Source organism: Sinocyclocheilus grahami, unplaced genomic scaffold (genome assembly GCF_001515645.1).
Source record: "Sinocyclocheilus grahami isolate Dianchi unplaced genomic scaffold, SAMN03320097.WGS_v1.1 scaffold209.1, whole genome shotgun sequence".
Taxonomy (NCBI): Eukaryota; Metazoa; Chordata; class Actinopteri; order Cypriniformes; family Cyprinidae; genus Sinocyclocheilus; species Sinocyclocheilus grahami.
The window spans coordinates 1,703,062-1,728,553 of record NW_015505388.1 but is presented as its reverse complement, the minus strand read 5'-3'; the positions used below and the strand labels follow the sequence as shown (position 1 = coordinate 1,728,553).

Below are 25,492 nucleotides of genomic sequence, written 5' to 3'. Positions count from 1 at the left end.
GCAACGGATAGTTACTAACTAGGAAGAGACCCAATGGGCTGAACATCAGGAGAGGTTGTGAAAGAAACAAGAACGTGAGTCTGTCACATAAAAAATTCACAGGAAAGAGTTGAACTGTACAGTTTAAGAGGTCTACTGTTTGAACTTCAAAACCCAAGTAAATGCCTCAAAGGAAACAGACATGTAGCCAGATGGTAAATCTGAACAAGGCAATTTCACTCACCCAAAACACACAAACCAAACATGAATCTGTTCTTTAATACAAGCAGACCAAAAACTGAAGAGTCCAAGTTGAGAAAGGTCAATGAACTTTCATATAACTGTTTCTTTCTTAAAGGATTTGAAGAAAAAAAATCTTGAAGACATATAATGCTGAGGAAGGTGTTTAAATAGTCCTCTAGTTTGAAGTTTCAGTCCTCTTTCTGTTTTTGTGGTGCAGTAGCTCTCAGGTCAACTGGCACTAAACATTATGCTGATCCATGAGTGGATGGTGGTTAACTGGTCATAGCAGAAAGTTAGCATCCAAACACTTAAACTGATGAAAAATGTCTTGAACTACTTACTCCAAGTATGACACCAGGGACCATATAAGGAAAACTATTAATTTGGACAGAAACATGTCGAGTCAAATAAAAAAATAAAAATACTTTCCATGAGAAAACAAGGCCTTTAAAAATGTAAACTAAAGAAAATAATAATAAAAAAATAATAAAAACATATTCAGCCCTTCCTGAGAACAATCAGAAAAAATAAATACAACCCATTGCTTGTTCCTCAGTGTGCATTTAAGTGTGTATGTGTGTGAAGGGCAGACAGGGACAGGGCAATCAGTCCTGATTTGCTGGTTTGTCAGTATCCCTGCAGTCCGTTATAAATCTTCTGAGATGGTGCCTGTTTCAGAAGTTGCCTTATACCTAAGGAAAAATAAACTGTTGCATTTAACAACTCACAAATGCACAAAAATATACAGAAACTCCACAGTATTCACAAAGTAAAGGGACCATCTCTCTACTAAAAAAAAAATCCCATTGTCCATATTCCCTAAATGTTCTCTTACCATCTTTCTGCTGGTCATCAAGCTGCTCCTTGGGGAAATCTACATCAAAGGTGACTATAAGCGATCCACGGATATTGTTGTTGTCAAAATTTGGTAAGCCCTCGCCCTTCTTCCAAATACGAGCTCCTGGCTTAGTGATTTTATCTCTGACAATGTGCACCTACAAGACAAGTCTGTGTGAGTTTATGAGGAGTCTTTTTTTATACTGCAAATACTTCAACATATGGCAACAGGAAGATATTAAAGAACCACAAAAATATATTAATAAATTCTTTTAAACTCTGTATTATGATACATTATTAAGTCACGGCTTTTAGTTGTGTGAAATGTGAAATGAAATCAATATATATTACACAAATTAAACAAAACATGCCTTGTGACCATCTAAATGAGTGATGTCCATCTCAAAACCGACCAGAGCCTCTACCAGAGAGACGGTGACGTTTGTATAAAGGTCGTCACCTCTGCGCTCAAACACCGGATGCCTGGACAAGATGAAATTTGCATGTGATAAACTGGAAACAGTTCATAAATTCTCACTCTTTAAGACAGATTCATTAACCTAAATGATATTATACATTAAGAAAAAAGTTTGATTCACTGTTCTAATTGCTATAATTTAATACTCTTACTTTAAAACTTTGATGCGGAAACGCAGATCTCCAGGCTCACCATCAATGTGAGGTTCACCTGTAGTCAGTCAAACAACATATATGCCACATTGTATAAATAATATGTTGCAGCATCTAGCTAATTCATACAAATAAATGTTACTGTATTGAGTTATGCATATAATTATTTCCTATACCTTCCCCAATGAAAGGGTATTCCATCTCATCTCTCACACCCTGCTCGATCTCCACCTCTAGTGTTCTCTCTTCATTCACAAGCCTGGTAACAATGATACAGTCTTTAACAGAAAATCATAGTATGTCCTAGTGAGTCAAAGTGAGAGCGATCACTGGGCAAACTTACTTGATATTGGGGCACTCATCACAGACTACTTCTTGTGTCATCTGGAAGCGACCTGGTCCTAGCTGTGTGGTTCTCATTTCCTGCCGGCAGTTGCATTTTCTTTTGCCTGGGGCTTCTTTTGCTACAGGTTTGTTTCGCACCACCTGCATGTTGAAGAAGAGAGGAAACAGAAGGACAGGAAAAAGGAAAGGAGAGTGTCCATATCTATGTGACTATGCATGTACACTGCCAGACGAAGCCTATAGAAGTACACAAAGAGTCTGAATACTACAGTACATCAGGAAGGAAATGGAGAGGGTTTAAGAACAAAAAAGAAGCTCACCTCTACAAAATTCCCTGAATACACCTCTTCTAGGGTTACTTCAAGGTCCAGTACTATGTCATTACCCCTCGGAATATCTCGGCCAGCTGGCTGCCTATTTCCACCGAACATAAATCCAAAGTCGCCAAAGAAACTTGAAAAAACAAAACACATATTTGAATATCACTGGAGTCAAATATTGTATGAATGCGCAGTGACAGTACCAACAGTTTTGTTTCAAATGGGCATGCATCTGAAATGAGAATACCAACTATGCATCAGACATTTGCAAATCTATACTAAAATCATACAACATTCATGGGAAATTTTACAAACATTTCAGTAGTTAACTGTTGAAGAAAACTCTTAAATTAAGCTGAGGCTTACCTGGAGAATATATCACCGTGTGAACTTTGATGGCCTTCTTTTAACCCCTCCTCTCCATATGCATCATACTGTTTCCTTTTCTCTTCATCTGAGAGCACCTATGATTAAAAAGCACCTTCAGAAAATAGTCTTTACACCCTGAAAAACGCTGTGAACTCTTAAGGGGCAATATTTGCACCCTGAAGATGTTTTTAGGGGAAAATTCTGTTTAACACAAAACACACAGGTTAATATCTAAAGTCTAAAGCCATAATTAGATGTTATGAAATAAACAAAACGTTTAGAAAAAAAAGAGAGGCATTTTTGAAACCTCATTTTTTTTTTCAATTTTAGCACCCTGATTAATTTCTGATATGGTTATAGACAAATTAAAATGACACTCCTTTTTTTCTTCTTTTTTTTTTTTAAAGCAATCTGCTGAAAAAAAGTCTAATATTATATACTGAAATGTAAAAATTAATTTAAAATCGAATTTTTATAATTGTATGTAATATTTAAAATATTTATTTATATATGAAAGGTATAAATACAGCTCTATTACAATACTGTCAATATTATAATGGAGCCAACCACTGACTATTTGGCATTAAAAAGAAAATAATTTATTATGTAATAAGAATTCAATTTTGTACAGAGTGCACATCATTACAAGCTACACTAGAGGTCCGCGTCACTAATAACGTGAATAAAAAAATTAGCAGATGTTTCAACCAATCAGAAGCGGCCACACATTTCTTCCAACCAATCAAATCGCTCCATCGGTTCGTTTCTAACAACAACGCTCATGCTGGTCAAAATTACTGGCTTTTCTACTGATGTTTTGTTCAGGAAACATATGATAAATCTGTAATGCAATGCTTTAGTGACACAAAGCATCGCCAATTTAGATATTTGTAATAAAGTTACGCCTAATATTCGCATGAAAACTAAGTTATGTCATTCCCTAATGCACATCATTAATATCTATAATATTCGGTAAAGACATTATATTTGTTCAACACATGAAGCGTAACAGTCAAAACGCCAAAGATCCCACTAGAGAGGACTTGTTAAAACATAAACAATCATACCTCGTAAGCAGCTCCGAGGTCTGCAAATTTGTCTTGGGCATTTGGGTCATCTTGGTTTCTGTCTGGATGAAGCTGCAATGCTAGCTTTCTGTAGGCTTTCTTAATATCTTTAATTGATGCTGATCTACTTACGCCCAGAATTTTGTAGAAATCCCTCCTGAAAATACACATTACTTTAGAACTCGTACATTCAAACTATAGCTATATTGATACTGATGTATAATTATTTAACATCTATACATCTTGATGAGGAAATCAGCCAGAAGACAACAGTATGAAGCTTAAGATATTTATGAAAGAAATTTAGCATTTATATAAACGTGGCAACAATGACAAGTTATCAGCCTTGTTACGGTACAGCAATTTTGGATACTTTAAAAAACACTGTCCTATTTCGAACCCCAAAAAAAAAACATTCCGAGTTATGATTTAACGCATTAAAGTACAATAAATAAGAGAGGCGATATGAAGTAGTTTATGGCGAGCTTCACCAGCATGATGCATGGACAGTGGCGTAGACCAATCACAGTGAAACATGTGTACCAGCCAGAGTACTGACTTTATATAATGCACTAAACCTAAACCCTGAAAATAACACGATATTCACTTACCCAGCCAGCACTGTCAATATCAAATATAAAAGTAGAAAACAAACACTCGACAATTTCATTCCTCTAACAGCCATGGGTCCTTGTTTCTTTCAGAAGTCCAATAAAATACACCGGCTTTCTGTGATGTCTATCAAAAAGCCTCTTCCTGCTCTGTCACAAGTCCCGCCTCATTTTAAAAAGGAAGTGTTATAAAAGTTCAATAAAAAAAGTCTCATAATAACCCATCTAATTATATTATATTATATTATATTATATTATATTATATTATATTATATTAATTATATTATATTATATTATATTATATTATATTATATTATATTATATTATATTATATTATATTATATTATATTTTATTATATTTTATTATATTATTAGAACTGGTAAGCCAAATAATGAAGATATTTAATACAAGCAAGCGAATAAAAATTCAACTGCATTTCATACAAGGGCTACTATTAAATACAGAACTTTATTTTTTATTTTTTTTCAATTTATACTTTCCGTTTTATCGACATTGATTTTTTTTTGTTATACCCACCTGCAACTTTTATTTTTGTTCTTATATGCGGACAGAGAGCACAGTGTAGTTATTTAAGAATATGAACATCATGATAATATTTATGTGGATACCAGCTCATAGGGGGATAAAGGGTAATGAAAAGGTTGATGGATTAGCAAAACAGGCATTGGAAAACGAGGATATCATGAATATCTCACTTAGTGAAAGTGAAAGTGACGAAAGTGACGTGTGTGACCCAAACTAGGAATTAGTGCTCTGCATTTAACCCATCCAAAGTGCACACACACAGCAGTGAACACACACACACCGTGAACACACACCCGGAGCAGTGGGCAGCCATTTATGCTGCGGCGCCTGGTGAACATTAGTAAATATGAAGCAAAAGCAGTAATTAAAGCATATACCACTAAGGAGTGGCAACATAAATGGGATACAGGAAATACAGGACGTCAACTTTATGAAATACAGCGAGAAGTAGGAGTCGTGAGAATAACTAAAAGAAGCACCAAAGAGGAAAATATTCTAACAAGATTAAGGGTTGGGCATACTATGCTGAATAAAACCTTAAAAATAATAAATAAACATCCAACAGGATTATGTGAGCACGGTGGAATGGAGGAATCAGTAGGACATGTTATTTGTGTTTGTCAAAAGCATACTAATGAACGAGAAACAGTGAAGAATGAATTTAGAAAGATGGGAGTGGATAACCTAAAGCTTAAAAATATATTTACTTATTGACTAGAAAGTTTATTTTTGTATCTTAAGAGAACAGAGCTGATTAAGAGAATTTAGTGGGGAAAATCTTCTTGAGGTAAAGAAGAATTTTAATTTATTTTTTATTTTTTTAATTTAGTCTTTTTTTTTTTGCCCTCTTATTATGAAAGGGTAAACTCTGGTTCACACTCCAATACAGTAGGTGGCGATAATGCACCTTAACATTGGTGCTACCTGCCATAAAACCGAAGAAGAATTTCTTTTTCTTTTCTTTTCTTTTTCTCTCTCCTTCAAATCCCGCTTAAGAGGGCTGAGGGAGGATGGAGGAGCTGAACACGCAGCGCCGGATGAAGCTCTATGAAGTCTCTCAGCGGTACAAGAATCAAGGGTGTTTGTATGTGGGTTGGTAGGTTAATCAGGAGATTGTAGATAGAGTGTCAATGGTCCATTTGAGCTATAGGTGGCGGTAATGCACTTATAAGTCTGCGATCCGCCGTAAAGCAAGAAGAAGAAGAAGAAGAAGAAGCAGAAGAAGCAGAAGAAGAAGAAGAAGAAGTGTAGTTATATCCGGAAAGAAATGGCGTCTTTGGATAGGGTGAAAGTGTTGGTTTTGGGAGATTCTGGTAATACATCTTATCTAAATAATCTATCGTCGTTGTTTTTCCTGTAACCTCCTCAAAGATATTGTGAATGTAAATTTAAATTGTAAGCGTGTTGTCTGATATGCGACTCAAGCTAGAAGTATTAGCCTGCCACATTTGCTTGGATTTCTACAATATTACTATTATGTTCAACATTATTTGAGAATATTAAAGATGAGAAACCACACTTTCGACGTTGTTCTTTTTCTTTTAAAAATAAATACTTTGTGAGCCTCAGTATTCCTGTTCTGATCAGCGTTATTTTATGTCTGTTTACAGGAGTAGGGAAGTCCTCTGTTGTACATTTGCTCTGCCAGAATCAAGTTTTGGGGAATCCGTCATGGACTGTGGGCTGCTCAGTAGACGTCAGGGTACAGTGACAATTCGGAGTGATTTTTATTCATTTACTGTGTTATTATCGTAAACCTATATAGCAATCCTTGCCTTGCTTTTTATCACAGGTTCATGACTACAGAGAAGGCACTCCAGAAGAGAAGACATACTACATTGAACTCTGGGACGTTGGGGGATCTGTTGGCAGTGCCAGCAGTGTTAAAAGCACCAGAGCGGTGTTTTACAATTTTGTAAATGGTTAAGTATCAGACACACCATTAAAAGTGGTTCTTACATGTATACAAAGTAAAAAAGCATGCTGGAATATTTGTAATGACTCTACTTTAATGCTAAATCACTTCTCTTTTTTTCCCTTCTAGGCATTATTTTAGTTCATGATTTGACCAATAAGAAATCCTCTCAGAATCTGTACCCCTGGTCACTAGAGGCACTGAGCAAAGACTCATCTCCAACTGGCATCATTGTATCAAATGGGTGAGTCTTCTGGTTCTGTAAGGACGATTATATATCAAAATACAGTGAGAGAATACTTTATTTTGTCTATAAGGTCCTAGATATGTTCAAAGGAAATAATTCTGATGTTTTGCACTTGCAGAGATTATGACAGAGAACAGTTTGCAGAGAACTCAGTTCCACTCCTGCTAATTGGCACCAAATTTGATCAGATCCCAGAAAACAAGCGGAATGATGTCCTGACCCGCACTGCCTTTCTATCTGAAGACTTTAATGCAGAAGAGATCAATTTGGTGTGTGCTTTTCAGTGCTGTTAAAATATCTCAACCCAAACTAATATAATATTAAGCAAAAAACGTGTTTCCATTTGTTGTATTAAATCTCCTTTGGGGATTTCGCACTTATGAATTCGGAGCTTTAACCTGCTTTTCTTCTCAGGATTGTACAAATCCACGGTATCTTGCTGCTGGATCTTCAAATGCTGTTAAATTGAGCCGATTCTTTGACAAGGTAGAGACTTCAGTGAAAATAAAATGTGTATTTCCACTCTGATCCTAATGATTCTCTGTCCTGGTGTATATGTCTAATATACTGTGTCTCTGTGCAATACATTTTGTGTAAATTGTTATTTTGTCTCTTTAGGTAATAGAGAAGAGATACTTCACAAGAGACCCTAGCCAGGTGAGAGTGTGTAATTTCTCTTTTTGTATGTGACCACATTTGTGTGCACGTTTTGTTTTGTAATAATTTTAGATAATTACTTATACGATTCTAAATCAAACTGTAGATGTAATTCATTTATAATTTAATATAGAGTAATGCATTATTATTATTTTTATTTAATAGTCACATTTTTTTCCTCCTTAGATGCAGAGTTTCACCGACAGGAGGCGCTTTAATTTCAAAAGTCTGCATAACGATTGAGTGTACACATACTTTGGGTTGGTGGGTTTAGAACAAGCATATGAATAATCTTGTCATCATGTTCCTTTGCAGAGAGCAAACAGTTGGAGGGTTGTTTTTGAATGTTTTTTTTAACATTAACATCCAGCTTACCAAGACAGAAGGATTTATGTGAATTGATCATCACCTGCATTGAGATATTTGTATTTTCATATTTAATGGTAAAAAAATATGGACCCAAGGAAATACCCCTTCTCTTCCCTTGTCATGTTTGTTTACTGTTTGTAAAGATGATTTTCATGAGGTGAAATTTTTTTTTTTTTTTTTTTTTTTTTTTTTTTAAGTAAAAGTTCATTTAAACGATTTCTCTGTTTATAGTATCATTGCAGAAGATATGACAGGTTTTTTTTTTATTAAAAGAACCAGTTCTGCTTAATCTTCAGGATTAGTTACCAGTCATCTGAAGAAATTAATATCACAGATTTACTTTTTTTTTCTTTTTTTTTTATCTGTAAATTATAAATGATTCACAATTCTTTGCTATATTAGCAAGCTGTTAATATTGTGCATGTACAGAACTATTTACTTGAGACATCAACAATAAATAAAGATCCATTTGAATAAACTGTTTGGCGATTTCTCTGTTTATAGTATCATTGCAGAAGATATGACAGGTTTTTTTTTTATTAAAAGAACCAGTTCTGCTTAATCTTCAGGATTAGTTACCAGTCATCTGAAGAAATTAATATCACAGATTTACTTTTTTTTTCTTTTTTTTTTATCTGTGTAAATTATAAATGATTCACAATTCTTTGCTATATTAGCAAGCTGTTAATATTGTGCATGTACAGAACTATTTACTTGAGACATCAACAATAAATAAAGATCCATTTGAATAAACTGTTTGGCTCTTCTTTTTTCACTTCATTATACATATATTCATAATTATAAATCAAATTGTATAGTATTACTGGACAGACAAATATTTTCCGTTTGTGATACTGCCAATCATAAATTTCTGAACTGAAGTATCGCTGCTACATGATTCTGTATTCTGAGGTGAGCAGCAGTTTGCAAAACTTCCTGTGGCACCCTTTCTACATTTCCAGTTACATTAGCTGGTATTTTTTTCATCCCTCAATAATGTAGTTTATGTAATTTCTGGAAATCTAAAACATTTAGTCAGAATTTTTTTAAATAGCAAATGGTGTATTTGATTTTATGTTATTGAATTATCAACCTCAAAATGCTTTGGTGTGATTCAGACAGCTAGCAGCTAAGAAAGCACGAGATGCATTTTACTTCATATTAGCACCAACTCTTATGATCTCTGATATTCATCTGCCAGATAAGAGCTCTGGTCATTGCCCAAATAGGATTTGAACTTGTATTTCAAGTATTGAAAAGCTTGTGTATTTACAAGTGTAGTTGGTTGTCACTGAAAGGATCTACTTTTGATAAGACAGACAGTATATAACAGACATATTGACACCTTAATAATACTCTCAACTTTGGCTCAAATACACCTCCTCTAGTTTTCATATCACTCACCACAGGCTTGCACACAAACGGGGGGACTTTTCACAACATCACTCAGAGAGCAAGAGGTTTTGGCAGGAACAGACTAATTAGACAAGTATTAAGCAATCACACACCAACCCCTGCACAGTTAAAATAACCATTATTTGAAATAAAATCTGTGCAATATAGTTGTTGTGTTCTGCACATTTAAAAGACCATTAAGCAATGACTGTGAGAGTGTGAGTGTGAAGTATGCAAAACTGCAATCAGGCTACATGTTTTCGCTGTTGTTTAATGTAAAAACCCAATTTAAAATGAATTAATTATTTTAATTCATTCATTTTCATTTTCTTTTTAATCCAGGGGAGGAAGTAGGAGATTTTAACATAAACTTGAGGATATGATTTATTTGTACAGTTACCATTAAAGGTATATGAAGCAATTCCTTGTGGTTTAGTATTGCAGATAAGAGGACTCCCTGAATCCCCCTATGAATAAGATGGATAGAGAAATACATTAATATAACATAACATAATATAATGTAATATACCATACAAAAAGCATGTTTCCCATCTGAAACACTACAGATCATTCTCTCAGAGTTGAAGTATACAGCTGCCACATTTTTTCACATTTTGGAAAAAACCTTATAGACAACCCGCAATGGAGCAGTGAACATTAGCTGGTGTTTTTCCATTCTTCTTAAAAAGAGGCATAACTTTCACAAATTTGCTCAGCTTGGCTTTGTTCTTCAGCTGCAAATAGCATAATAATTTAAAGAGAGCAAACAAAGTGCATAAAATGGAGTTACAGATGAAGGTGAAAGTACCTTTAGTAACATGATATCATAGCTGTAGTCCATCTCCTTGTTCCGTTCAAACATAGGATGTCGGATGTATTTCCTCACTGGGATTCTCTACTGGCTCTTCTCCTTCTTCGTGATGTTGTGAGCTCCCAGAACAACCTCAAAGTGATCTCGACTAGAAGACACTACGACTGTGGAAAAAATCAAAACTGTTTAATGAAGGTATTTTGGTCTTAATGTCTTCATGAAATAAAAGGCTCAAGGCTCAAGGCAAGGCAAGTCTCAAATCTTTTTGAAAAGCATCATAACGCATCCTGGGACATACTCACTTCAAACAGTGGGCCGCTGTCAGTACATAATCCTCTCTGAGCAGCATCCCTCCACATGTGTGATGTTTATTGATCTGAATAGATGCCATGCATGGTCGGGAATGAAGTTCAGCCACTTTTCCTCCAATAATACCACTCTCCATCCCACCTTTGACAAAAAACAAACTCACACCATTACCAGATTACTTAAGTAGGAATTGGGCTTTTTAGGAGTCAAAGGAAGGTTGGAAGGCCACACATACTATAGAAATATATCGTATATAGTACTATAGAAGGGCCTAATGGTAATAAATTATCGACTTTTTAAGTTACAGATTTATTTATTTATTATTTTTTGAGCAGCAAATAATTTATGACTTATTTGAAACTGACCTGTGACATGCAATTCTTCTAAATGTAAATGTTAAACAAGAGTCCATCTACACTCTTAAAAATAAAGGTGCTTCAAAAGGTTCTTCAAGCGATGCCATAGAAGAACCATTTTTGGTTCCACAAAGAACCATTCAGTCAAAGGTTCTTTAAAGAACCATCTCTTTCTTACCTTTTTATAATCTGAAGAACCTTCTTTCGCCACAAAGAACCTTTTGTGAAACAGAAAGGTTCTTCAGATGTTAAAGGTTCTTTATGGAACCATTTAGACAAAAAGGTTCTTCTATGGCATCATGAAGCACCTTTATTTATACACCACATATCTTCTGATCACATTATGCTAGCAAAAAATGTTTACGGTGGTTTTTCTCTCTCTTCATCAAACCCTAAATCAGAGAACATTCAAAATAGACTTTTCTGTAAAAACACATTATATTTGAAAAGATGCATTTCAATCGCAGCACCTAATCATCCACATGAGCCGTTGGTGCTAGAAACCCGATGATTTCTGCTTGTGGCTATATTTAAAAATTGTACAAGTTCATAAATTTTTATTTAAACCATATTCTAGCTTCAAAAAATTTTTGCTCTTGAAAAAAAAAGATGCACAATACAAATTCAGAAAGAACAAAATGAATAACTTCTCACCAGCAAAAGGGATACCAAGGAGAAGAACGACGTAAGGAAACTTGATTGAGAAGTACAGTCTGAGTTTAAGCATTAAGTGAGAATGCTATTAAATTATTCAGACCCACTATCTGCGCTCACTAGTTATATCTCCTCCCCCTCTGAACCTCGAACAATAAATGTGTGTACAAAATAACAAAAGCAGCTTAAACCCAGGAGACAATGGTATACTGACTAACAAAGAGGTGTCACAGAAATAAAACAACTGAAATACTGCACTCAATCATAAGTACTGTTACAAGAGAAGAAATTAAATTAAGTAGTACCTTAATTCCAAATCTCATGTTTATTAAAAAACTTTTGATGGGCTGAAGTTTTGGTGTTCTGTTAAGATCACACACTGACTGATCAATGTAGTATTTTATTTGTGGTCAATGACTGAACGTTGCTTGTGGGAAGCAAAAAAAACACATTGTGTGACATCAAAAACGTACTGGCTTAAAAAACAGGTCAACAGGGGACCAAAAAAACTGTCTTTTGTTTTTTTTAAAGAGTAAATGTTTGTAACATACAAGAAGTGACTAATTATACATTTTGAAAGCTGTTTCTGCCCTCTATAGTGACATTTCTACTTCACATCCCTTTAGTATGGACATCTTAATATTTTCTATTTCCTGGCAATTTCTGTCATTTTATACTATTATTTCATATATGTAATATATTATTAACGTATGTAATGGTGCATATGCTTTGGTAATTTATACCTTTCAACATCAAAAAGGAACAATGTTCTGGAGCTTCCTGTGTGGACCAAAGTTGGACAGCTGATTTTATTTTTGGCTTAGGATTTGTATGACCTTTGCTTGATAAATCAAAAAAAAAATTGTACTTTGATTTGTTTTTCTCTATAATAACATTGTTTTTGAGATGCACGTTTGAATTCACAGTATCCCTCCTCCACCAAACTTTACAGCTGGCCCAGTGCAGTCAGGCAGGTAATGTTGGCATAACTCCAGTTAACTCCTGGCTTCCGCTAAACCCAGACTCGCCCATCAGACTGCCAAACAGAGAAGAGTGATCTGTCACTCCACAGAACATGTTCCCACTGCTCCAGAGTCCAGCGGTGGCAATAATTCTGACCACAAACGTATATTTCTGAACTGAATTATCACTGCCACGTGATTCTATATTCTGAGGTGAGCAGCAGATACAGAGTGACTTCCTGCAGCCCTTGATGCACTTTCTCCTTGTTAGTTAGAACCCAGCCAGCGACAGTCACATTAGCTAGACATTTGTTATCTGTCTTAGGAAGGACAATATAGTTCATGTAATTTTATCAAATCTGAAACAAATGTAGTCAGTTTTTTTATTAACAAATGGTGATACATTTCATTACATTTTATTAAATTACCAACCACAAAATGCTTTGGAATTTGTTATTCAGTCAACTATCAGATGAGAAAGCATGAGATGCATTTTACTTCATGTGATCACCTACAGTATGAACTCTTATCATCTCTGATATTCATCTGCCAGATAAATAAAGAGGCATCAGAGACCTGGTCATTGCCCAAATAGGATTTGAACTTTTGTATTTTAAATACTGAAATTTAAATGAATAGAATCAGCTTTACATATTTACAAGTGTAATAGTTTGTCGTCAATGAATGGATCCACATTCAATAAGACAGACCAACATTTCAAAATGCATTTCCTGAGAGACAGTATGAATATGACATATTGACATCTAACTAGAATGTTCTCAACTTTGGCTCAAATACACTACTCTAGTTTTCATACCTCCTTTCAGACCACATGCTTGCGCGCAAAGAAAGGGGCTTCATAAGTGAAATTTTCACAAGGTCAACCAGAGAGCACAGAGGTGTGAAATCACATGAGCAACAACAGGTTTCTGCAGAAACAGACCAATTTGATGAGTATCAAACAATCACACATAAACCCTACACAGTTAAAGTAACCATTATTTAAAGCAAAAATGTGTGCAATTAAGTTTGTTTTAGTTTGCCCATTTAAAAGCAAAAAAAGTGAAAGTGTGAAGCATGTAAAACTGCAATTATGTTTTCACTGTTGAATTGACTCTTTTTGTCATTACTATTTTAGGTAACAAGATTGATCAGGTTGGCCCTTGCAGCTATGATGGCAAATATATGGAGCCTAGAGTGGGCACAGAAAATAATTTCAACTGTGATCAGCTGTAGTCATTTTGATTAGCTCAGCATGAAAAGAGCTTTCCTGGAGCGTTTCAGTCCTTGGTAGTATAACTGAAGCAAACAATCAGCTATGGGTGGCAAGGCACTGTCAAAAGATCTCCGAGATAAAGTTGTGGACAGGCACAAGTCAGGAGATAGATACAAAACAAATTCAAAGGCTTTATCAATGCCTAGAAACACAGTGTATTGTGGTAGTATTATTAAGAAAAAAAGGAACAATGTTCTGGAGCTTCCTGTGTGGACCAAAGTTGGACAGCTGATTTTATTTTTGGCTTAGGATTTGTATGACCTTTGCTTGATAAATCAAAAAAAAAATTGTACTTTGATTTGTTTTTCTCTATAATAACATTGTTTTTGAGATGCACGTTTGAATTCACAGTATCCCTCCTCCACCAAACTTTACAGCTGGCCCAGTGCAGTCAGGCAGGTAATGTTGGCATAACTCCAGTTAACTCCTGGCTTCCGCTAAACCCAGACTCGCCCATCAGACTGCCAAACAGAGAAGAGTGATCTGTCACTCCACAGAACATGTTCCCACTGCTCCAGAGTCCAGCGGTGGCAATAATTCTGACCACAAACGTATATTTCTGAACTGAATTATCACTGCCACGTGATTCTATATTCTGAGGTGAGCAGCAGATACAGAGTGACTTCCTGCAGCCCTTGATGCACTTTCTCCTTGTTAGTTAGAACCCAGCCAGCGACAGTCACATTAGCTAGACATTTGTTATCTGTCTTAGGAAGGACAATATAGTTCATGTAATTTTATCAAATCTGAAACAAATGTAGTCAGTTTTTTTATTAACAAATGGTGATACATTTCATTACATTTTATTAAATTACCAACCACAAAATGCTTTGGAATTTGTTATTCAGTCAACTATCAGATGAGAAAGCATGAGATGCATTTTACTTCATGTGATCACCTACAGTATGAACTCTTATCATCTCTGATATTCATCTGCCAGATAAATAAAGAGGCATCAGAGACCTGGTCATTGCCCAAATAGGATTTGAACTTTTGTATTTTAAATACTGAAATTTAAATGAATAGAATCAGCTTTACATATTTACAAGTGTAATAGTTTGTCGTCAATGAATGGATCCACATTCAATAAGACAGACCAACATTTCAAAATGCATTTCCTGAGAGACAGTATGAATATGACATATTGACATCTAACTAGAATGTTCTCAACTTTGGCTCAAATACACTACTCTAGTTTTCATACCTCCTTTCAGACCACATGCTTGCGTGCAAAGAAAGGGGCTTCATAGGTGAAATTTTCACAAGGTCAACCAGAGAGCACAGAGGTGTGAAATCACATGAGCAACAACAGGTTTCTGCAGAAACAGACCAATTTGATGAGTATCAAACAATCACACATAAACCCTACAGTTAAAGTAACCATTATTTAAAGCAAAATGTGTGCAATTAAGTTTGTTTTAGTTTGCCCATTTAAAAGCAAAAAAAGTGAAAGTGAAAAGAGCTTTCCTGGAGCGTTTCAGTCCTTGGTAGTATAACTGAAGCAAACAATCAGCTATGGGTGGCAAGGCACTGTCAAAAGATCTCCGAGATAAAGTTGTGGACAGGCACAAGTCAGGAGATAGATGCAAAACAAATTCAAAGGCTTTATCAATGCCTAGAAACACAGTGTATTGTGGTAGTATTATTAAGAAGTGGAAGGTATTTGGTTCAACACAGACCCTCCCTGGATCAGTTGCACTGAGTAAATACAGCCTGACAAAACAAAAACTGTGTCCGTCTTTATTTAAGGCTGCAAAGCAACAAAATGTGATCATTTTAAAGTGGGGTGATTCTTTTCTATACCCACTGTACATGCATTAGCAAACTTAAATGCAGATTAACAAGTGGTTAAAAAAAAGTATAAAAGTGAAACAACAAAAACACCTTTAATGTAAGAACCCAGATTATTTATTTATTTGTTTGTTTAATTTTAACCAATGTTCTTTTTAATCCAGGGGAGGAAGTAGGAGGTTTTTACATAAACTTGAGGATATGATTTATTTGTACAGTCACCATTAAAGGTATACGAAGCAATTCCTTGTGGTTTAGTATTGCAGATAAGAGGACTCCCTGAATCCCCCTATGAATAAGATGGATAGAGAAATACATTAATATAACATAATATAATAGAATATAATAGAATAGAATAGAATAGAATAGAATAGTATACCAAACAAAAAGCATGTTTCCCATCTGAATTACTACAGATCATTCTCTCAGAGTTGAAGTATTGCTGCCACTTGTTTTTACATTCAGTGCTGAACTGCAGTTTGAGATTGAGGGTGATTCTTTTCTATACCCACTGTACATGCATTAGCAAACTTAAATGCAGATTAACAAGTGGTTAAAAAAAAAGTATAAAAGTGAAACAACAAAAACACCTTTAATGTAAGAACCCAGATTATTTATTTATTTATTTGTTTAATTTTAACCAATGTTCTTTTTAATCCAGGGGAGGAAGTAGGAGGTTTTTACATAAACTTGAGGATATGATTTATTTGTACAGTCACCATTAAAGGTATACGAAGCAATTCCTTGTGGTTTAGTATTGCAGATAAGAGGACTCCCTGAATCCCCCTATGAATAAGATGGATAGAGAAATACATTAATATAACATAATATAATAGAATATAATAGAATAGAATAGAATAGAATAGAATAGTATACCAAACAAAAAGCATGTTTCCCATCTGAATTACTACAGATCATTCTCTCAGAGTTGAAGTATTGCTGCCACTTGTTTTTACATTCAGTGCTGAACTGCAGTTTGAGATTGACTTCCCGCATCACATCTGATGCCTGGTTTCCTTTTGGGGTTTTCAACCCCCAACCCGCAATGGAGCAGTGAACATTAGCAGGTGTTTTTCCATTCTTCTTAGGAAAAGGCATAACTTTCACAAATTTGCTCATCTTGGCTTTGTTCTTCAGCTGCAAATAGCAAAGTAATTTAAAGAGAACAAAGTGCATAATATAGACAGTGTTGGGAGTAACTCATTACAAAAGTAATAATATTACAGTAGTAGGCCTATATTACTTTTTGCTGTAACGCAGTAATATAACGCATTACTAATACAATTTGGGTAATATTATTACTCGTTACAATCTCAGTAACGCAAGTTACAACAACATATTTTAACTCAAAATTAAGTGGTGAATTTACCAACACCACAAAACAGCACCAGAGAAAAAATTCCGCGGGTAAACTAGTTTGTCTATTTCCTGTTGCTAGAATTAGATGGTTGAGATGACTGCAGAGACGGATTCTACATTTGTGTGATGGACACACTCCTGTTATTTTCAGTTCATCAGAGAAAAGGATAAGTCTGCATAGTCAGGTGCAATATGTGCGACACCAAACTCTCAACATGGAGAAATAGCACGAGTAAAACCTGGAAACACCTGGAGTCTCATTTATAAAACACTTTGTAGATTCCATCCTAAAAGTGTACGTAGGCACAAAAGCTAGATTTTGCGTACGCTCAAAGGTTTTCAGATTTATAAAAACATGCGTACGCCAGAACCTGCGCAAAAATCCCTTTATAATTCCCAGTCAGGGGAAGATTGTGCGTACGTGCATCTCCACCCCGTCTCCTCCCCGTAATCACCATATATGGAGCTTTCAACGCCTAGTTTTACTATGCATAACCTCATCTACATATAAATTCTATGCATATTCCCATCCACGTGACACCATGTTTAACACAGTCAAAGGTACAAGACATTAAAGCGTTAGTTCACCCAAAAATGAAAATTCTGTCATTAATTACTCACCCTCATGTCGTTTCAAACTTGTAAGACCTTCGTTCATCTTCGGAACACAAATTAAGATATTTTTGATGGAATCTGAGAGCTGTCTGACCCTCCATAGACAGCAACGCAACTGAAATGTTCCCAAGTCCAGAAACGTAGCAAGGAGATGGGTAAAATAATCCATGTGACATCAGTGGTTCATCCGCAATTATACGAAGCTACGAGAATACTTTTTGTGCGCGAAAGGAAAAAAAAACTACGTTATTCAACAATTCGACTGCCGCTCTGCTCCAGAGTGTGAAACTCGCTAGACTGTGAAACGTAGAAAAATGGCTTTAACGATTTTTATTTGTCCAGAAAAAAAAGAATTATGGGTAGGACACTGGAAATCTGGCAATTAGATGTTTTAATGAAAATGATCTCAAACTTGATTTTTACCGCTATTTTGAAGTTATTGTAGGTACTCTGCCTTTGCACTGTCTGCAAAAAGTGAGATGTCACGCCAAGGCAAAAGGCAGTAGCCACATTATATACAATATTTGGGTGCTGATCACCATTTACAGAATCATTATAGTAACATAGCCAGGTTAGGTTCACTCTGACTCTGAGTATAAGTTACCCCTCTTTCAGAAACGGGCTTGACTTACCCTGCTTTCTCGGGTTTGACATACCTCACATTCTGAAACGGAAAACCCAGAGTTTCCCTCATTTCAGGGTTAACATAGTTTTCGTATACCTCCTTTCTGAAACGTGCCCTTGTATGACCAAAAATGAAGAAGTATTTTTGTTGTTTGTTTCTGCTGTTCGATCACGCCGGCGCCTCACACACACACATACAGCATTGCAAACGTTGCAGCCTGTTCATTATCAGAATAAAATACAGTCAACCAAACATATAGATACACTGGTTAATTTAAATGAGTGCGTACTGCGTAGAAGGCTACAATCCGTGCCGTTTGGGCCAAACACACATTTGCTCATGTGACGAGGATGTTTTTAAGTGCTTTAAGCCTGGTTTACATAATAAATAATAGTTTAGCATTCAAATAAATCGCAAATATGGACACATTTAATTGGATTAATGCCGAATAAGAGAGGTAGGCTGCGCGAGAACGCCGTTTGCTTTCAGTTTCGCATTGAATTAGCCTAATTAGTTTTGGCTTGTTTAGCAAATTTTTTCATTCTTGTTTTCTTCTGAAACCGTTCAAAATAGCTAGGCTAGGTATTGTGTTTATTAGTTGTACATTATAACATTTCGCTTTATTTAATGGTGTTATTTATGAATGTAATAATGCGGTTTGTGCTTATCTGTGTTTAACCTAAACTACAACGTAACATTAATGTAGACCTACATAACGGTATCTAAATATGATTTTATAATTTTATGCTGTATAGACCTACCACATTACCCTGCACTGGATGTGGAATTAGCAGCAATAAACTACATTTTGGCATTTTATAATACTTTTGGTGAAAGTAACTCAAAAGTAGTGTAATGCATTACAATTCAGAGACAGTAATATTGTAATGTAACTAATTACTTTCAAAAGACAGTAACTAGTAAAATATAATGTATTACATTTTGGAAGTAACTTGCCCAACACACTGAATACAGAGTTACAGTAGGTGAAGGTGAAAGTACCTTTAGTAACATGATATCATAGCTGTAGTCCATCTCCTTGTTCCGTTCAAACATAGGATGTCGGATGTATTTCCTCACTGGGATTCTCTGCTGGCTCTTCTCCTTCTTCGTGATGTTGTGAGCTCCCAGAACAACCTCAAAGTGATCTCGACTAGAGAAGACACTACGGCTGTGGAAAAAAAATCAAAAATTGATTTTCAAATCAAGTAATTGAATAACTAAAACAGATTTACAGATAAACTAAAAGTATTGAGGCTACAACATTCTTTTTGAAAAGCATCATAAGTAATCCTTCACATGCAGCCTGGGACATACTCACTTCAAACAGTGGGCCGCTGTCAGTACATAATCCTCTCTGATCAGCATCCCTCCACATGTGTGACGTCTATTGATCTGAATAGATGCCATGTATGGCCTGGAATGAGGTTTAGCCTCTTTTCCTCCAATAATACCACTCTCCATTCCACCTGTGACAAAAACATGAGTAACTCACACCAGACTATTTAAATTATATTCTAGCTTTAAATATTTAATAGTTTTCCAACATTTTTACTTAAAAAAAAAATACAAATTCTGAAAAAAAGGAATGAATGATATCTTACCAGCGTACTTTGCATTACTTTTGTATGGACAAATTAATCTTTGCAGTTACCTAGCTGGAACATTTCATTTCATAACATTTTATATATAATGGTATGATAATCTACCTTTCATCATCAAGAATCAACAATGTTCTGTAACTTCCTGTGGACCAAAGTTCTACAGATGCTTTTATTTTTGACTTAGGACTGTACAGGTTTTGCTTGAAAAAAACATTATTATTTGCATTTTAATTTAATAACTTTCATTTTGTGAGATGTAAATTCGCTTTTTAAAATGTATATGCAAATTAAGAAGGCTAGTCCAATAAGTAGGTTATTTCATAGAGGACCTTAGTGGACCCACTTGTTCTCCCTGAAGACAGCCTTGGAAGCAATACAGAGAAAAGGTCAAATAAATTATTCTTAACCATTTGAATGACATTCCATATGGAAATAGCATCAGGGACTAGCTAAAAATTAGTAAAAGAGCTTTTTAGGCTAAAACACATGATAGATCATTTACATGCATAAATGATGCTATTTCAATCACTTAATGTTTTTCTTAATCCACAGGAGGAAGGCAGATATTTTCATATAGACTTCAGGGTATTTCTTGTATGTACAGTCATAAGGATATGTGTATGCAGCCATTCCTTTAAGTTCAGAGTCACAAAAAAGAGGACTGCCAGAATCACCCTAAAGAAACAAAGGAAAGACTTCAAATGTAGTCTGCCACAATGTGAATTTATGTGAAATATAAGATGACATACATTTTTTGCTAATTATCAAGTGATAGTTCAGTACCTGACAGAACGCCCTTTTCCCATCCGAGACACTACAGATCATTTTCTCAGAGTTGAAATGGTGTTTCCACTTGTTTTTGCATTCAAAGCTGAACTGCAGTTTGAGGCTGACTTCCCACAGCACATCTGATGCTCTTCCTCCGGGTTTTTTCATGCCCCAGCCAGCAATGGAGCATTCCACATGGGCAGGAATATCCTCATTGTTCTTAGGTAGCTCAATAACATCCACAAACTCATTTCGTACGGCTTTGGTCTTCATCTGTAACATATTAGTCAGTGAATACCTCTATAAAATAAAATAAAATAATAATTTACGATCCACCCAAAAAAAGGACAATTTGAGCACCAATAATACCTTTAGTAACATGATATCATAGGTCAAGCCATCATTTTCATACTTAGGATGTCTGATGTACTTGTCTACTTGGATAATCTGCTGGCTGTCCTCGTTCTGGCTAATATTGTGAGCTCCCAGAACAACTTCTAAGAAGTTGGTGGTCTTGCTGTGAAAACATTTATTGTTCAGGTTATTTTAAGAGGTGACAACTGCAGAGCATCATTTTAGTACACGGTTTAAAAAAAATCCAGATAAAGACTACAATACCTCATCATGTTCAAATACTAATATATTAATTGTATATACTCACTCCAAACAGTGAGCCGATGTCAGCACATAATCATCACTAATCAGCATCCCTCCACACTTATGTTGTCTTCTATACTGGAGAGATGCCATGTATGGTCTGGAATGAGGTTTAACCTCTTTGCCTCCTACAATACCACTCTCTAATCCTCCTGTGATCATGATACAAGAGGTTTTTATTTTAATTTATTTTAATAAATCACTGAAACTGCTTGCAAGACATTGATAAAAAAAAATGTGGAAACAAACAGAAATATGTCTCAATGTATTAATAGTATTCAATTAAAACATTCCCTCCCAAAAGAATCGGCCTTATTGATGCAAGACGTGAATGTCTTACCGGACAGAGAGAAGACAGACAGCAGGAGACAGACGGTGAGCAGCATGATGTACGACTGTGCTGATGCAGGAATGAAACAAGCAGAATTTGACCTACAGTGTGGTCTATAATATGTGACAAGAGTATGTAGGTCAGAGACTCTTCTCACCTATATACTCGCACATTATGAAAGCACACAATGGAAATTTGTAGGGGAAAGATCTCACTTGCATGTATTAATAACAGCGAGTTCTCAGAAAAAATGTATTTAAAAAAATACAGTGAACATCTAAAAACCCAAAAAATTCAGTCATCATTTACTCTTCCATATCATTCCAAACCTGCATTACATGCTTTCTTCTGCAGAACACAAAAGGAGATATTTTGAAGAATGTTGGAAACCAAATAGTTTTGGTGACCATTGACTTCCATTATACGGACCAAAAAAAAATTATTTTTCAAAATATCGCCTTTATGCTTTGACAGAAGAAAGTCATACAAGTTTGAAACAACATGAGGGTGAGTAAATAATGACAGAATTGTCATTTTATTTGGTTGGACTATCTCTTTAAGAACTATGTGAACAATATAACCTCCACATTAATGCAAGTTGTGAGATTAAGGCTGTGATGTCGTTTTCTGTGGCAATTGTGATGGCAATGAACTTTTGGCCCACAAACACATTCATACTCTGAGTCAGCTTTACCATAAAGTCTAATTCTGACGTATCATTTGAGTCTGTTCTTAAGTTTCCACCATTTTTTTTAATGTATGACAAGTGGTTCCTACAGGCTTTGTTTCAGTTGCAATAAGAATCATGGAGTTATTATAGAATCTCCCCTCCCACTCTAAAAAAACAACATAACATATTGCAAAATAGTGTTGAAATTTATTGAAATTTTCATAAACACACATGAAAAAAAAAGTTATTTTAACTCAAATGTTAACCTTGCCTCATCCTACGGAGTCAGACTGAATTTACAGAATTATAAAAGCAGGTTACTTTCTTTACAAAAATTAATAAATAAACCACTGCATTTATGGCTGTTTATGCCCCAAATTAAAGACCGAGATCATCATAGGCCAACGACCCTGAAGCCTCCAGCTGACCTTGTGCTATATGGCTCCAGAACCTTATTCTAGGCACTCTGTTCTAAGACAGTTGGTGATTTCAAGAAAAGCAGTTTGGCTTTATCAGCTCAGCTTTCCTTCTTCTTGGTCTTTATGAAGGGCTGGTGCAGTACATCATAAAGCCTTCTTGCCTAAATGAACCACAAACAGGACAGGAAATTAAGACATACCTTTGGACAAGTTTAAAGTGTCAAATGCACTTACTGTTAAAGTTCATGAGCAATAATAACATATGTTAAACTATGTACAGTAACACATGTAAACTGATATCAGATGCTACATATAAAGCCAACTGCTCAAAATATATCAAAGTGTCTCTGCACACCTTTTGTGGACCAAGTCCAGGACACAAAACCAGTTCTTCCTTAGAGGCCTTAATGATTCCCTCCAAAGACTGAAGAGATAAAATGGAATCAACGTAAAAGAACATACAATTGATACAATTACATATTTCAAGATTATTGGCAATTGGTTTTATATACACAAAACCAAAAGTTTAAGGTGGTAAGATTGATTGATTGATTGATTGATTGATTGATTGGGAAAAAGTATCTAACTCTGCATAATTATTTGATCATTATACAATTACATATTTCAAGATTATTGGCAATTGGTTTTATATACACAAAACCAAAAGTTTAAGGTGGTAAGATTGATTGATTGATTGATTGATTGATTGGGAAAAAGTATCTAACTCACCAAGTCTGCATAATTATTTGATCAAAAATGTGAATTTAAAAGAACTGTTTTCCATTTTAATATATTTTAATTTAAAATGTCACATATTCCTGTGATTGCAAAGCTGATTTTTCAGCAGCCATTACTCCAGTCTTCAGTGTCACATGACAGAAATCAATTTAATATGCTGATTTTGTGTTCAAGTAACATCTCTTTTTATTATCAATGTTGAAAACAGTTGTGCTGCTTAATATCTTTGTTGAAATTGATAAAAAAAAATTCTAAGTCTTTACTGTCACTTTTGATTAATTAAATGTGTCCCTGTTGAATAAAACTAATCATTTCTGTAAAAAAAAATCTTACTGACCTCAAACATTTGAACAGTAGTGTAAGTAATGCAGTAAATGTGCAACATATCAAGGAAAATAATTCCTTACAGAAAACGTAGACAGGAGAGTCATGGCATCTGTCTTATTGACAGACTTCACTGTGGTTAAACAATCTGTAACCTGTCAAACAAAAAAGGAAGTATTAAATATGACCAAAAAAACAAAACAATTATAGGAATGATGTCATCAGTGTATGATTAAATGAACCAAACATAATCATTTTAGATGTATTAGGTTTTTGTGCTCTAACCTGGGACAAGTAATTTTTCTCCACTTGTTCTTTCAGAACATCTGCAGGTTTTTTCTCGTAGGATTTATATGTCTCAAGGTAACGGCCTGCTTCTTCAGGACTTACACACACAAACAGATATGTTTAATTATACGAACTGAATTGAAGCACTAAAAAGAACAGGGTTTGAACTTTAAAGGGGTCATATGATGTTGCTAAAAATAACATTATTTGGTATATTTGGTGTAATGAAATGTGTTTATGCGGTTTAAGGTTCAAAAAACACATTATTTTCCACATACTGTACATTGTTTCTCCTCTATGCCACGCCTTTCTGAGACGCGTCAATTTTTATAAATCTCATCGGTCTGAAAAACGAGGTGTGCTCTGATTGGCCAGCTATCCAGTGCGTTGTGATTGGCCGAATACCTCAAGCGTGTGACGGAAATGTTATGCCCCTTGCCATATTGTGATGATGCCCTGTCCGGCCGGAGCGACGAGACAAAAACATTAAAACCCATTATAAACGAGGCATTTGTTGCATCCAGTGGGGACATAATTACGGATTATGATTTATACTGTCTTTTTACACGTTGCATTACGCAACGTAAACATAAAACCATGTCTGCATTTGTGATCGAAGAAATGACAAACAACAAGCGCTACTCTACACTGCTCAAAACTCGTGTTTGAATCGTCAGTGGCAAATTCTTTAGATATAAAAAGAGTCAGAACATTATCTTAAAGTGTAGCAAGAGGTTCCTGTCTGTTCCGGTTTCTCTTATAGTTAGTCAAATTAACCAAATTACTGAGAAACTCACCTTTTGTTCGTAATGGCTCTTGGTGCCTCTGTCCCAGTCTTTGAGTAGTTATGCTGATTGGATTAGCACCTATGCATTTGAATGACACTGTTATGCTGATGAGATCAGGGCTGGAGAAATTCCGGTAACGGGCTGATTCATGTATTCCATTTGCATGCTTTGTTTAGATTGTCGCCACCTCTACTGAATGAATCCCGCCCCCTTAAAATGTATATAAACTCTACTGTGCTGAGCTATAGTCAGACTTGGATGACTGCAGCGACGCACAGTGAGTCCTCAATAAAGAGTGACTTCTGTATGAAAGATATCCCAACGTCTCCTGGTTTCTGCTTTGACGAGGAAAAAGTTTCCTACAGTTTTGGTGCCGTGACCCGGATAGAGCTCCTCACCTGAATCCAGATTGAAACTTCAAGCTCAACAAAGATCTGACTTGGTTCCAGACTGAATCTTTCTGTACAACCAAGGGTTGGTGAGTTCCACTCTATCCAAAAGAACCTTTAAGACCAGTACAAATGTGTTATCCTCTGCGCCGTCAGAGAAGAGTTAACAGACAGCTGTAGGGTTTGGTTAACTAAGTTATCCTCTAAAATATTTATTTTAGAGATGA

General features: G+C 35.4%; 5 protein-coding genes and 1 pseudogene across 5 annotated transcripts in view; 1 reads left to right on the top strand and 5 right to left on the bottom strand.

The window, feature by feature from the left end:
- Positions 1-705: 705 nt before the first annotated feature.
- On the bottom strand, positions 706-4,555 carry LOC107595843 (dnaJ homolog subfamily B member 11). The gene is made up of 10 exons (XM_016286418.1): positions 4,402-4,555; positions 3,791-3,947; positions 2,721-2,818; positions 2,355-2,487; positions 2,033-2,175; positions 1,866-1,948; positions 1,690-1,747; positions 1,431-1,542; positions 1,058-1,217; positions 706-914 (listed from the first exon to the last, which is right to left on the bottom strand). The coding sequence occupies exons 1-10, from the start codon at positions 4,473-4,475 to the stop codon at positions 850-852; spliced, it is 1,083 nt and encodes a 360-aa protein (XP_016141904.1). The 5' UTR covers positions 4,476-4,555; the 3' UTR covers positions 706-849.
- Positions 4,556-6,136: 1,581 nt separating this feature from the next.
- Positions 6,137-8,317, top strand: LOC107595844 (rab-like protein 3). Its single transcript, XM_016286419.1, has 8 exons — positions 6,137-6,261; positions 6,559-6,650; positions 6,741-6,870; positions 6,993-7,107; positions 7,229-7,379; positions 7,525-7,596; positions 7,729-7,767; positions 7,954-8,317. Exons 1-8 carry the CDS (start codon positions 6,216-6,218, stop codon positions 8,008-8,010), a joined length of 702 nt encoding a protein of 233 aa, XP_016141905.1. The 5' UTR covers positions 6,137-6,215; the 3' UTR covers positions 8,011-8,317.
- A 1,608-nt stretch (positions 8,318-9,925) lies between these two features.
- LOC107595842 (granzyme B-like) lies at positions 9,926-10,787 on the bottom strand (annotated as a pseudogene).
- A 5,618-nt stretch (positions 10,788-16,405) lies between these two features.
- On the bottom strand, positions 16,406-20,005 carry LOC107595883 (granzyme F-like). The gene is made up of 4 exons (XM_016286468.1): positions 19,999-20,005; positions 19,611-19,758; positions 19,292-19,460; positions 16,406-16,827 (listed from the first exon to the last, which is right to left on the bottom strand). Exons 1-4 carry the CDS (start codon positions 20,003-20,005, stop codon positions 16,477-16,479), a joined length of 675 nt encoding a protein of 224 aa, XP_016141954.1. The 3' UTR covers positions 16,406-16,476.
- Positions 20,006-20,418: 413 nt separating this feature from the next.
- On the bottom strand, positions 20,419-21,822 carry LOC107595882 (granzyme B-like). The gene is made up of 6 exons (XM_016286467.1): positions 21,807-21,822; positions 21,659-21,718; positions 21,323-21,470; positions 21,031-21,178; positions 20,677-20,934; positions 20,419-20,568 (listed from the first exon to the last, which is right to left on the bottom strand). Exons 1-6 carry the CDS (start codon positions 21,820-21,822, stop codon positions 20,419-20,421), a joined length of 780 nt encoding a protein of 259 aa, XP_016141953.1.
- A 613-nt stretch (positions 21,823-22,435) lies between these two features.
- ercc1 (excision repair cross-complementation group 1) overlaps positions 22,436-25,492 on the bottom strand; it is a 10,367-nt gene continuing 7,310 nt past the window's right edge. Inside the window, exons 6-9 of the mRNA XM_016286417.1 lie at positions 24,086-24,185; positions 23,884-23,955; positions 23,094-23,162; positions 22,436-22,899 (exon numbers count right to left, since the gene is read on the bottom strand). Coding sequence (XP_016141903.1) covers positions 22,837-22,899; positions 23,094-23,162; positions 23,884-23,955; positions 24,086-24,185 — 304 coding nt within the window. The 3' untranslated portion in view covers positions 22,436-22,836. The remainder of the gene's footprint in view (positions 22,900-23,093; positions 23,163-23,883; positions 23,956-24,085; positions 24,186-25,492) is intronic.

Coding starts and splice junctions, on each gene's coding strand:
- LOC107595882 (XM_016286467.1), bottom strand. Junction 20,935..21,030: donor ATGATATCATGTTACTAAAG/GTATTATTGGTG, acceptor AATATGTTACAG/ATGAAGACCAAAGCCGTACG. Junction 20,569..20,676: donor GGAAAAGGGCGTTCTGTCAG/GTACTGAACTAT, acceptor TTGTTTCTTTAG/GGTGATTCTGGCAGTCCTCT.
- LOC107595844 (XM_016286419.1), top strand. CDS start 6,216: ATGGCGTCTTTGGATAGGGTGAAAGTGTTGGTTTTGGGAGATTCTG. Junction 6,871..6,992: donor GTTTTACAATTTTGTAAATG/GTTAAGTATCAG, acceptor TTTCCCTTCTAG/GCATTATTTTAGTTCATGAT. Junction 7,597..7,728: donor TGAGCCGATTCTTTGACAAG/GTAGAGACTTCA, acceptor TTGTCTCTTTAG/GTAATAGAGAAGAGATACTT.
- LOC107595843 (XM_016286418.1), bottom strand. CDS start 4,475: ATGGCTGTTAGAGGAATGAAATTGTCGAGTGTTTGTTTTCTACTTTTA. Junction 2,819..3,790: donor ACCTCGGAGCTGCTTACGAG/GTATGATTGTTT, acceptor TTTTAATCATAG/GTGCTCTCAGATGAAGAGAA. Junction 915..1,057: donor TGATGACCAGCAGAAAGATG/GTAAGAGAACAT, acceptor ATTTTTCCTTAG/GTATAAGGCAACTTCTGAAA.
- LOC107595883 (XM_016286468.1), bottom strand. Junction 19,461..19,610: donor ACAGCGGCCCACTGTTTGAA/GTGAGTATGTCC, acceptor TTTTTTCCACAG/CCGTAGTGTCTTCTCTAGTC. Junction 16,828..19,291: donor ATGATATCATGTTACTAAAG/GTACTTTCACCT, acceptor TGCTATTTGCAG/CTGAAGAACAAAGCCAAGAT.